The sequence below is a fragment of the Priapulus caudatus genome, unplaced genomic scaffold, assembly GCF_000485595.1.
Source record: "Priapulus caudatus unplaced genomic scaffold, Priapulus_caudatus-5.0.1 Scaffold485, whole genome shotgun sequence".
Lineage (NCBI taxonomy): Eukaryota > Metazoa > Priapulida > Priapulimorpha > Priapulimorphida > Priapulidae > Priapulus > Priapulus caudatus.
Window position 1 is genome coordinate 104,490 of NW_014577546.1, and position 11,789 is coordinate 116,278.

The following is an 11,789-nucleotide window of genomic DNA, read 5'->3' on the forward strand; positions in this document are numbered from 1 at the left end:
GCGTAGACTAAAAATAAGCGACAAGTACGCGTACGTAAAGTACAAAATACTATTTTGCCAATTAACTACACATGTGATCAATTTAGAGCGTGAAGCGACATAAAGTCTGAAGATAAACGCGAATTGTTGTGCCATAAAAATGAAGCTGATCAAACAACAACACTTAAAATTAAAGATAAACTGCTGCATGTTAAACGCCAGTAGCGTTGCGTGGAAGACTAAGACTCGTGCTGCCACTCTAGCGAGGAAACAAAACAGAAATAGATTTTAGATTTTTTTAGAATTTTAATTTAGCGCTTTCCAAGTATATTAACATTTTTACATATATCACAAGATTTTTAAATAAGTACAGCGAGGGAGGGCGAATTTGACCTATACAGTCCTCCGAGTCAGCCCACTCCGCAAATAGTAAACCGTAAAAAAAAGTGAAGCGTATCGGAGTCCGCAATAAAATTTAAGATACGGGAGCATTTGTACACGACAATCAAAGAGAAGAGTGTTTACATTAACTAAGTCAACATTGAAATGCCAAGTGTAATTATAATACAAATCGTTTGGGTTTTACATACACACATGCGCGCACGCACGCACGCACACACGACACACACAACACACATTACGCCACCGCGCGGGCACTCAAGACCACACACACACGTCACACCGTATATATATATATATATAGAGAGAGCAGAGAGAGAGGGAGACGAGAGAATCATATTCGCAGCAGTGTACACGCATGCGCGCACCGCATACAAGCCGCACACCGTGCGCGCCGGGATACATACACACCACAATAGGTGAATTCATAAGGTCCCGAAGTTCAGGCCCGTAGCCAGCTTTGTAATTGGGGGGGGGGGTTGTTTTCCAATGTTGGCATTGCTCGCAGGGGCGTGTAGCAGGGATTTGTACCAGGGGGTCTAAACCGTAACCCGAATTGCGAGGAACGCCGAAGGGGGGGTCTGGGGGGGCCCTCGCCCCAGAAATTTTTTAAAATTACGACCCGCCTCAGATGCGTTTTCTCGGCGAGCAAGGTGGGTCCGGACTGCCTGGACCCCCGCCTGTGAGCACGCCCCGCCGGGCGCGAAGCGACCAGGCGAGGGAGCCAAGCCGAACCGAGCGGAGGGAGGGTGCGGGGAAGGGTGTTCACTGTTCACGCTCCCCGCACGATTGGAGATTTTGCAATTATTACACCTAAAATGAGCGACCTGAGTGAAATTCTTGCAATTAAAAAAAAATATTTTTGGCTTGGGCCGGGGGTGGGGGGTTCGTTCGAACCCCCCGAACCCCCCCTGGCTACGGGCCTGCCTATATCTACCTCCTGAATTACACACCGCGTGTGGCTAGCACAACACGACAAACGAAATGGAACAATCGAAACAAATGGAAAACGTATATATATATATATATATATATTATGATATATATATATCAGGGTAGATGAATAAGGGACGGAGTGTGACATCAATAAACTAAGGAAAATTCGTCATTTACTAGCCTATAATACGCTTACGATTTACTACACGTACTCATACCAACTGAGCTAAAATCGGACACAGTTACATTCGCCAAGTCAGTCGTACGAAATCGTTCTCGTAGACACCCGCAATCCGCAGATATCAAGGCCTAAAAACGTACGGACACGATTCTCCATTCCTTTGGACATCAATCCAACGCCATTGCGCGCCTATAATTCAGAACAAAAGGCAGCAACACTGCGCACAGTCCGCTGTGTTTGCTCTCTCGGATACGCTGAATTGTGCGTTGTGGCTCGCGGGGGAGATTGGAGATCGACGCAACACTTGCGAGCTAATCATGCGTTGGCGTGGGCGTGCGTGAAGGCAATGCCAGCTATGTATCAAAGGTGCCTGTGTAGCTGTGTACGCGGGTCAAACACCGGTTATGCTTCGCCGAGTGTTGATGCGCTAATCTCACCAGCGAGCCCACATGCCTCCTCAAGTTAGGCAATAGCGCGTTAGGTAGCTGCCTTTTTGTTTGGAATTGATAGGCGTGCAATGGCGTTGGAATTGATGTCCAAAGAATGGAGAATCGTGTCGTTACGTTTTAGGCTGTATCTCCGGAATTGCGGGTGTCTACGAGGAAAACGATTTCGTACGATGATTGGCGAATGTACTGTGTCGATTTGAGCTCAAGTTGGATGAGTTTACGCGTAGTAAATCGTAGGTATTTATTATAAGGCTAGTAAATGACGAATTTCCCTTGTTTATTGATGTCACACTCCTCCCTATTATCTACTCCTGATATATATATATAGGCAAGTCTATAAGCACAATGCACTATGGGATAGGGGGTCTCGGTCCAAGAAGTTCAGCAAAAAAATTCCCTCATCAGTATGCTGAAATCAGATCATCTCAATGTATGGTGCGCAGCTCTTGCAAAAATTTTTTAACCACAAACTGTTTGTGGTGTCTGAGAAAATTTTTGGTCCACAAACTGTTTGTGGTGGCTAAGAAATTGTTTGGTCCACAAACTGTTTGTGGTGGCTGAGAAATTTTTTGGTCCACAAACTTTGTGGTGGCTAAGAAATTTTCGGTTAATGATAATCTAATGATCGTATCGCAAGCGTGTCGGGTGCGTGAAAATTGTCGCCCCGTTCTTAGCATGATATCAATACGTTTTCATCACGCTGTTACTGCGTCCACGAAGATGTCTCTGCGACCTGACCACGCTTTCGCTATGACCATGATGCGTCTCTAGCAAGCTCGACCCGTTCGTACTACGATTGTACTACGCCCAACACGCTCAGACCACACCGTTGTGGCGTTCGCATTACGTGTTGGTTACGCTCAGATCACATCCTGCGAACTTGGGGTATAAATTGGGGTGCTACCCTGGCCACCCCACCAGTTCAGTGTCCACTATGGATGAGGCAACACTACTCCATGCCATGTTTCTCGTAGAAGGACAAGGCAACCAGGATTTCAGGGCAACACTTGATGGAGATGACGGACTCCTGCACCTCTTTGGATTCTTTGCTCGGCCTTTCCCCCTTCCACGGCCTCTCCCCTTGTCTTTTGGCGGCATGGTTGTGTCAGTAGAAAATAATCTTGATGTAATCTTGACAGCACGGCAGAATGAATGATGATGTCTAGAACGCGGCGCGGTATTTATATGGTCGTTGCCAGCGCAGTTTGTGCCCGACTAGAGCGTGATTGGCGCACAGTTGAGGCGCTGTGAGCGTTGCTTAGGCGCAGTGCAAGCGTCGTTCGAACGCAATGCGATTTGATTGGTCGCAATAAAGACGCAGTGAGTGCAATGCAAGCGTGATGCGGGCGTGGTGAAAGCTTGTTGAGCGCAATTAGATCGGCGTAAAGACGCACTTAGATCGTAGTATCGACGTAATTAGATCGTAGTATCGGCGCTGGGCCCGGCTGGGGCCCAATTGGCCACGCTCTCAACCACGCTCACCACGCTCGGGCAAATTATTTGAGCGTGGGGCGATCGTGATGAGCGTAGCTCTAGTGTGAAGGGTCCTTAAGAAAAAGTAGGTGGCAGTTGACCTGTAGATGGCAACACCTTACCATGTGACCTGTGATGCTGCTACTGAAACTGTCAACAGGTTATATAAATTTTTGTGAATTGCTGTAGCGGAATGACATTGAAGTGTTTATTCAGTTGAATTGAGTAGATATTGCGTAAGCACATAAATGAACATTTGGTTTCTGTAATTACATGAGGATATATTTACACTTTGAATTATACATCATGCACCCAAATCTTTTGAATACTGGGCAAACTTATTTTGAATACATGACACAGTTGCATCCAAAACCAAAAAAGTGTTGGTAGTGTGTGAGTTATGCACACTAACAGACATCTACAGTATAAGATATCACATAGGTACATAAAAATATTGATAACTATATATCAAAATATCGTATTTTCCATTATACACATGTAGGTGGCAAGTCTAGTTAACAAACCCATTATATGTTAAAAATATACTAGTGCATGCCGCATTTGGGAAAGTTACCTTGTTACACAGTTAGTAGAGATGGTAACTAACACTATTTCAAGTGAGTTTGTTAAATGCTATCTCAATATTGCTCATACCCGCTTATGGATGTAAAAAATATGTTATCAGGAGTGCATAATATAGACTATAATATATATATATATATATATATATATGATAATATATAGTCATAATATATAGTCTATATTTTATGCACTCCTAATGTTAAGTATCATCTGGAACATCTGGAGCATTCTCTGTCACTGGCTGTGATTTAATGTATACAATCTCAGTGCTATTCAGCTTTGCTTGCTTGGAAGTGCACTTACTTTAACATTATATTTCTAAATATTCGCAAATTCCTGTTTGAATTCACATGAGTCTACATCAGTGACAATAGATTTGCTCATTAATGGGCCAACCTTGAATCTGGTCAGCTCTTTTGCAAGCGAACCGCCTCACTGAGGACTAGGTGGATATCAAAAACTGGATAACGCTGAAACGGAAAATTCCATAATGTGTGCAACCGATATATGTGACATGCATTTAGTGAAAACGCTATTTTCTTATCAAAAATCATTATAGAGTATATAATACCATGTGCAACCGACAAGTGTTTAGTTCACATTCTTTAACTTTAGCTTCAACAGATATATAAAATGTTGAATATCTAAAAAGATATTTACCTGTAACAACTTCATATTGCTGGAGAAGTCATTTTTCAACAAGTCATCTCGTATCAACCTGCAAATGTAAAACAAAGGACTCACTCCTTGCCAAGGCGAGTAATAACAACCGCAGAATAGATACCAACGTAATCAACGTAAAAACATAACATAACATATTTTTAATATTTAATAATAAATAAAAAAAATGTTGAATTCATAATTAATATAAGCTGTAGACACTCACAAGAGCATAGCAAGGCACACGTCAATGAGGAAGTCAAATCGCTTGCTATCGGCGAAGAGTGAATCCCAAACTCTGATCACATCTGCGCACAACAGTTGGAGCAACCAATCATTACTTGGCGGTCATCATGTGGCACAGTAAACAAACATTAATTTGCACAGTGCATTTTTTATTTCAGTTGTATGATAACACCTTATAAAATACTGAGAATTCTTATACAGGAAGACTTATTTGAGATAGCTAAAGATAGACATAATAACCCCATATAGCTAACCTCAGGTCACTTGTACAAATATCTGTCATGAATTATTAATGTATTAGGTATTATGAACGCAGGCACAATTATCACGAAGATATCTAACAAGAGCCGCAGAGCATCTGGGCTCATCTGAGGTCTGTTGCTACGGTTATAAACGTAACATTTATGTCGTGCATAGTGACACCTTTGTTAGGCGCAGATATGCAGATACGCGCAGTTGCGTACACATCATTTCAGCAACCTTCTGCATTCTGCATACCTCCGAAATACCATTGGTTGATACAAATCGCATGCCTGAAACTCCTGTTTTATGGTGCATTGTGACCCTAACCCTAACCCTAACCCTATTAAAAAAATAATAATAATTGTTGTAAAAATTATTTGTTGTTATGAAATTGTTGTAAATAAATCATATAAATATTTACCTTAATTGGAAAGAAATAGTTAAATGGATAAAGATAGAAAAATACAGAAAACAGGTAAATAATAAAAAATCTGATGGGATTCGATCCAAGGACCTTTGAGCCGTAATCCTGTGCTTCAGCCGTTGGGCTTTCCAGATTATGGATGTGCCATGAATATGAGAACACTGTGACATCATTGAGGCAGTTCAGGAATCCATGTTTAACCTTCCTCTTGAGGGTCAAAAGGTTATCAGACACTTACTCTTCGCACGTCAGTGGACAGCACATTTCACGGTCCTTTCAATAAAGTTATAAAAATAGTAGGTCAGTGCTGAAACAAAAAAGTTTTTCACTCTCTCCGTTAGGCCACGCCCTCAGAAAATGTCTGATATCTGACCTTTCCCCCACTGCCCTTTGACCTGTGACCTCCAATTTCTCAGCACAGTGATGGCTTTTACTACCATGATGCTATACACCGACTATCACGAGCCTAGGTCGAGCCGTTTAGATTTGTGCCACAATTCTGCACTTGCTCCCTATACCTTAAGTTAAGGAGGGAATGTTCCCCCTTCTTTTACACCTCTTGACCTTTGACCTTTGACCCCCAGCTTCGACATCCCAACTCGTTTTCGGATTCCCCCCCCCCACACGTCCCAAATATCGTGACCGTACGTCGTGCCGTTTAGATTTGTGCCCAACTGTTGAGGGATGCATGGACGGACGCACGCACGCACGGACGGACGCACGCACGCTCATGCGATTCTACAAGCTGCATCTGACTATGTCAGATGAGCTAAAAATATGCTGCATATGTATATAATATATATATATATATATGTATATATATTAACGGTACTACAGTAAAACTCACATAAGTCGACACTTTTGGGACCAGCATATTTGTGCCGACTTACGAAAATGACGACATACACGTAAGTCGTCATTTTGTCGACTTATATGTAGGGCTCCCCTCCCAGGTGCCCGTCACCCCTACGCAGTCATAAACATGTTCCACACACGTCAGTTCGCGCCACATACATAGCAGACATGAAACAATCGGTCCGTACATCAATCGACACCGCTGCTGGCCATAACACACGTACATCGTACGCACTAGCGGCAAGCGCTGCACACGCTGGCTATCTGTAACAGTAACACCCGCTGTGGATTACACGTTGGCGCATATCTGTGACGGCATATCTCGTACATCCCCTAGATGTACACTGCACCATCGGCATATCTGATGACGACTTACAGATGGGAAATTACTGTTGTGTGTATTACATGGGACCTGTCTGAGGGCGACGACTTGTACATAATGACGGCTTATAAATAACGACTTAGGCGGGGCTATTCCAATCGATTTACTTTGAGAGAAAATTGGGACTTTTGACTTCCGTGACGACTTATGCGAATTGACGAGTTAGACGATGACAACTTATGCGAGTTTTACTGTACCATTAACTACTGGGGATAGGTAGCAACATAGGTAGGGGCTGGCAACATTACTTCAAGTTCTACCCACCAGGCATAGGAAATTCCTGCGAAAGCAGCAGAGTGAGCCATCGGAAGCTGAAGTACTGGGGCTTGAGGTCTTGCGTGACCATGAGAGAGCCCACGTCCGGGTCATGAAGCTGCAGCCTGTTCATGAGCTGCATCATCATATTGCCTGTAATCAAGTCATCACATGCCCGAGCGTCTGCACATTCACTCAAGCCACAAGCCACGCTGCTAATAGAGTTTATCTCACAGTATCTCAAGATATCAAATCGTCTGGTTTCACAACTTTACATTTTGGAAGACCACTAGTAACGATATAATGTGATACAGACGGATGAATAATGCACAGATATGTTATGATTAAAACGTGTTTGTTCACAGTTTTATGCTAATTATATCAATGGTGTGACACTCAAATTAGCTTACCTATTCCGTGAGCAGAGTCATCCAGACTTTTGATGAAGTTGTCTCTAATCTCCGACATGAGATTTGTGAAGCAGAAGAAAGCATCACATTCGGCATGTTCTGAAATGTTGCAGAATTATAATTGCACATCTTGATGATGTTTAATAGGTGTTCTTATCACTTTTAATCTACCTAACACTTGCAAGTTATATAATTAATATGTGCCACTGTTTACTCAGTCGAACACCCTCGTTCTCCCTCTTTCTACACAGTGTAAAAAATTTGCCGCGAAAGCTCCTGCTACGCACCGCTCCATTCTCGTTCGCTGTCGGAAGCGAATATGTAGTAGATGGGGCCGATGATCTCGTTCATGCCCTGCACGTACGCGAGACCTGGGTTGAGCTTGGCATAGATGAAGAGTATGCGTTCGACGACCTCCCAGTGCGCCTCCTTTCCGTCCGGCAGCAGGTCGTACTCCACCGTAGATTTCTTCGACGATTTCCACTGCAAGACGCCACGACGGCACAAGTGGGTCCATCGCGAATTTTTAATTTGGTTTTTTTTTTTCGGTACGTCAGTAAATATGGATTACGAACAGCAAAAATTATGACACCTCTTCTAACATCTTCGTACAAACCAGATTTGTTTTTACGAAACGGCTCTTAATGGCAACTGTGAAATGGCTTGCTTGTCTAGGGATAGTCACGTTGACTATAGGCAACGATAATGACCTATCGGCAATCTAATTAGTTCTCAAACTTGTCTGCTTATCTTAGCTTCGGCAAATGACAGCTATGCAACTCACGTTATATGCTCCCTGTCTGTTTTTCATAACGGTGTGTGACTGCAAAACAGAGCAATCCACGCGTTTTCGCAGAGTCTCCATTTCGGCAGCATTAACGACGTCCTGACAAGGAAACTCTGTTGCACGTTGGAAGAAGCCAATGTCAGGACACAGACGCCTGTAACATAACCCACTTTGTGCAGAACAAAGCCGACAAGGAAGCGCGATGATTCCTTGCAAATCAATTGAACTGATAGAGATTCATCATTGGCCATCGTAGATTCATTGAATTTTTTCAAGCATGTACGTTGTAGAATACAGAGATTGTATCGCGGGTTAATGACTCATTGCTTCTGGTCATACCTAACGTCTTTGTCGATCTGAACCAGCACATCGTTATCCTTGAAGTATGCCACCCACTGGCTATCTGGATTTGGATTCAGTGGCTGAAAAATTTGAATCCGATTATTACGTTTTCTTCAATATTGCCTGTGTTTTCAACAGAAGAATTCTTTCCACTTCAAGACTTCAAATTAAAACTAGAAAGGGCAGTTGTCGCCAACTACATGTATCCCCCGTGTTCTCCCCAAGGTGTGTAAGTATACGAAGTTTGGTCGAGCTAGCTCAATTAAGGGCCGAGTTATAGAGCGGAAGGGAAATATGATGAAGGTCAAGGTCAAGGTCAAATAAAGATTGCAGTGACCTGGTTTCGGTATGCGACATACCTTCTCCCCAAGATGTGTAAGTATACCAAGTTTGGTCGCGCTAGGTCAATTAGGGGCCGAGTTAGAGAGCGAAAGGGAAATAAGATTAAGGTCAAGGTAAAGGTCAAATAAAGGTTGCAGTGACCTGGTTTTGGTACTCTGCACACCTTCTCCCCAAGATGTGTAAGTATACCAAGTTTGGTCATGCTAGGTTAATTAGGGGGCGAGTTATAGAGCGGAAGGGAAATTCTCTGCGGCGGACCGAGCGGCGGCGGCGGCTGGGGAAACATGAAACCATAGTATCCCGCCGACTTCGTCACGGGGGATACAATAATACTAAATAGTTGTTGTGATTAAATAATAGTTGTTAAATGATTCCTACCAAGTCAGCAGAATACCTGACTTAAAAAAATAGCAAATAGATTCGAGAACGTAAATATCATAAAATAATTTAAATTTAGTATGGCTCACATGATCTTCAAATGTGACATCTATCTTGCCAGACTTGCCAAAGTGCTGCTTGCCTGGATTGACAATCATCTCCTGGATGAAACTGCTATATAGCTTTCTACATACATAAATAAATTATGTACTTTTAACCATTTAAATAATGGAAAGGTACAAAGCACAAACTCTGTATTTATAAACAGCAATGCGAAAACTATAAATAAATTTACTCGTCTAGACACAATGTAATTTATGTAAGCATGTACAACAGACGTCATGGTTTAGGTTGGGCGAGACTGAGTACAGTTTGAGCTGCACATTATATGTTTAGTTGGTAGGTTAGCTCTTTTAATTGCTTAAGTTGCAAACCATGTCAGCAACATAAAAAAACATTCGCCATTGTTAAGCATGATAGACTTTACACTGTTCATACTGGGTGCAGCCACTCAAGGTATAGTAGGCAAGTTCAGTTAGCAAAAAAAAACTAGATAAAAACTGTGAAACGCTAGAATAAAGATTGCTAGTAGACATAGAAATGAGATGGAGATTGCACAGGTGGCAATTCATAATTGACGCATATGTTTCTGGAGATACTAACCTTTGCTTCTCCAAGAATGATAGAAATTTACTAGGAGAGAGAGGCAGATAGTTAAGAATAAGCTTCCAACAGAGTGCACGTACACTGCCAGGCTCATCTGGAATGCCTGAAACGTAAACAGAGATTCACTAAGAGATGCACACATAAATTAAAATAGCAAAATGGACGCATATGTAAGCATAACAAGTGCCGCAGAGCGACAGCGCTCAACTGACGTGTACTGTAGCCAGGTATTCTTCTGATAAACTCATTGACAACCGAATCAAGTGCGCCCTCCTGCCACCGCGTTCGCGCTCAGAACATATATCTAGGATATTACTAATACAGATCTAAAATCTATGATAAGCTTTGCTATACCTACTGGCAGTACAGTAATAAAGATACAGCTGTGTAACTTTAATGACTTCGCTATATTAACATGTTAGCATTGGTGTAGCGTGGATATTACGCGAGCCGCGAGCGTACATGTGGGCTGGAAAAAGTGGGTTTGAAGTGTGTGTGGGTCCTGAAATTTGGTCAGCCAGTTGCGCTGAGGGCGGGTACAACACATTTACTTTGACAACATTCACCTTTGCCCTGGCCCCTGACTTCTTCTTGAGACGTAAAGAACGAGCGTCTTCGCATTGCCACTGGTGCCACTGCTGTTGTCGGTGTGTGGTTGTGGAAGTGTAGGGGCGTCGTACGTTGGAGGAGTTGGGGGGCGCGCGCCCGGCCAAAAGGCCGGGAGGCGGAGGCTCTAATAGCAAAGAGAAAAGGAAAACAGATGTGTGCCAACGCCCTTGACTGCGAAAAAAATGGCGTAGTGTCTCAAGTGGCCAATTTTGTTAACAGTTTCACAAATCCATGTTTAACCCTCTCCTCTTGAGGGTCAAATAGGGTTTAACAGAGCACTTAAACCGATCTACATAGGGCCAGGGTGTCTAGCGGGCAGAAATAGATTTTCGGCGTTCGTATTGGTTTCCGTGAATCAATAAGTAGTAGATTAAAATCTTAGGTAAGGCAGGTGTGGGCTCTTGGATTGTTGTTCATGGTAGCCGCCTGTTCTAGCATATAACGGTAGTCGAATGGTGATGGTTCATTCACTATAGTTGTTGTCTTGTCCACGAACCAGCAACGTTGAAACTAGGAAGGATTTTTGGCACGTCTTCCATGTCAGACTCATGTTCCTCAAAAATGTCGTGATATGACTGATTCTTGTCCCGCCATCCCTGCCTCATCTGACGAATTGACCAATCGATATCCTCAATAGCGGAATACTCCGTGGAGTATTGCCGTTGCATTGCCTGCCTCATCAAGGACATTCACAACAAATGGCAGTGGTGGGGGCATTGGCTGTTTCCTCCCGCCCCATTCTACGACCTATCTGACATAAATCATTAAGGTAGTGTCGCACAAGTGCGCATTATTCGAGTCTTAGTTCAGCCTGGTCCTGCCTTTGAGGATAGGCCGGTCAGTGCAGACTAAAGAGCATATAAATGGTGTCCCGGAATGCACAGTATCGCGTGATCTGTTATTCACACAATATGCCGATGGGATTTCGCTGTTGACCTTGGTCATCTCGCTTGTCATAACGTAATGCGGTGGCCATACATTGATACCGGCCCCAGCTATAAGAGGTGATTCGTCGCCGCCCGTCCATTGACACATCTTGACCGTCGTTGACCCCCCCAAATTCGAGTACTTACACATTCAAGCCTTGGCCAGTTGCATCCCCAAGACTTCTGTTCCTTGCGCTATCCCTACGTTCATGGCGATGGTCGGTCAGCGAAATCCACACAACCTATGATACGGGTCGGAACCAAA

General features: G+C 43.3%; 2 protein-coding genes across 4 annotated transcripts in view; both read right to left on the reverse strand.

Moving 5' to 3' along the window:
* Nucleotides 1-2,702, reverse strand: part of LOC106810902 (UPF0704 protein C6orf165 homolog) — a 15,081-nt gene extending 12,379 nt beyond the window's left edge. The window contains exon 1 of the mRNA XM_014814372.1: nt 2,652-2,702. Coding sequence (XP_014669858.1) covers nt 2,652-2,702 — 51 coding nt within the window. The remainder of the gene's footprint in view (nt 1-2,651) is intronic.
* Nucleotides 2,703-3,643: 941 nt separating this feature from the next.
* Nucleotides 3,644-11,789, reverse strand: part of LOC106810907 (TBC1 domain family member 13-like) — an 11,866-nt gene continuing 3,720 nt past the window's right edge. For 2 of the 3 annotated variants that reach the window (XM_014814380.1, XM_014814379.1), the window contains exons 3-12: nt 9,987-10,092; nt 9,413-9,465; nt 8,601-8,683; nt 8,259-8,415; nt 7,762-7,957; nt 7,475-7,573; nt 7,074-7,217; nt 4,886-4,967; nt 4,660-4,717; nt 3,644-4,469 (exon numbers count right to left, since the gene is read on the reverse strand). In XM_014814380.1, the coding sequence (XP_014669866.1) occupies nt 4,407-4,469; nt 4,660-4,717; nt 4,886-4,967; nt 7,074-7,217; nt 7,475-7,573; nt 7,762-7,957; nt 8,259-8,415; nt 8,601-8,683; nt 9,413-9,465; nt 9,987-10,092 (1,041 nt within the window). In that variant the 3' untranslated portion in view covers nt 3,644-4,406. Of the gene's footprint in view, nt 4,470-4,659; nt 4,718-4,885; nt 4,968-7,073; nt 7,218-7,474; nt 7,574-7,761; nt 7,958-8,258; nt 8,416-8,600; nt 8,684-9,412; nt 9,510-9,986; nt 10,093-11,789 lie in introns of all 3 variants that reach the window. The other variant, XM_014814378.1, reaches the window with a different exon arrangement.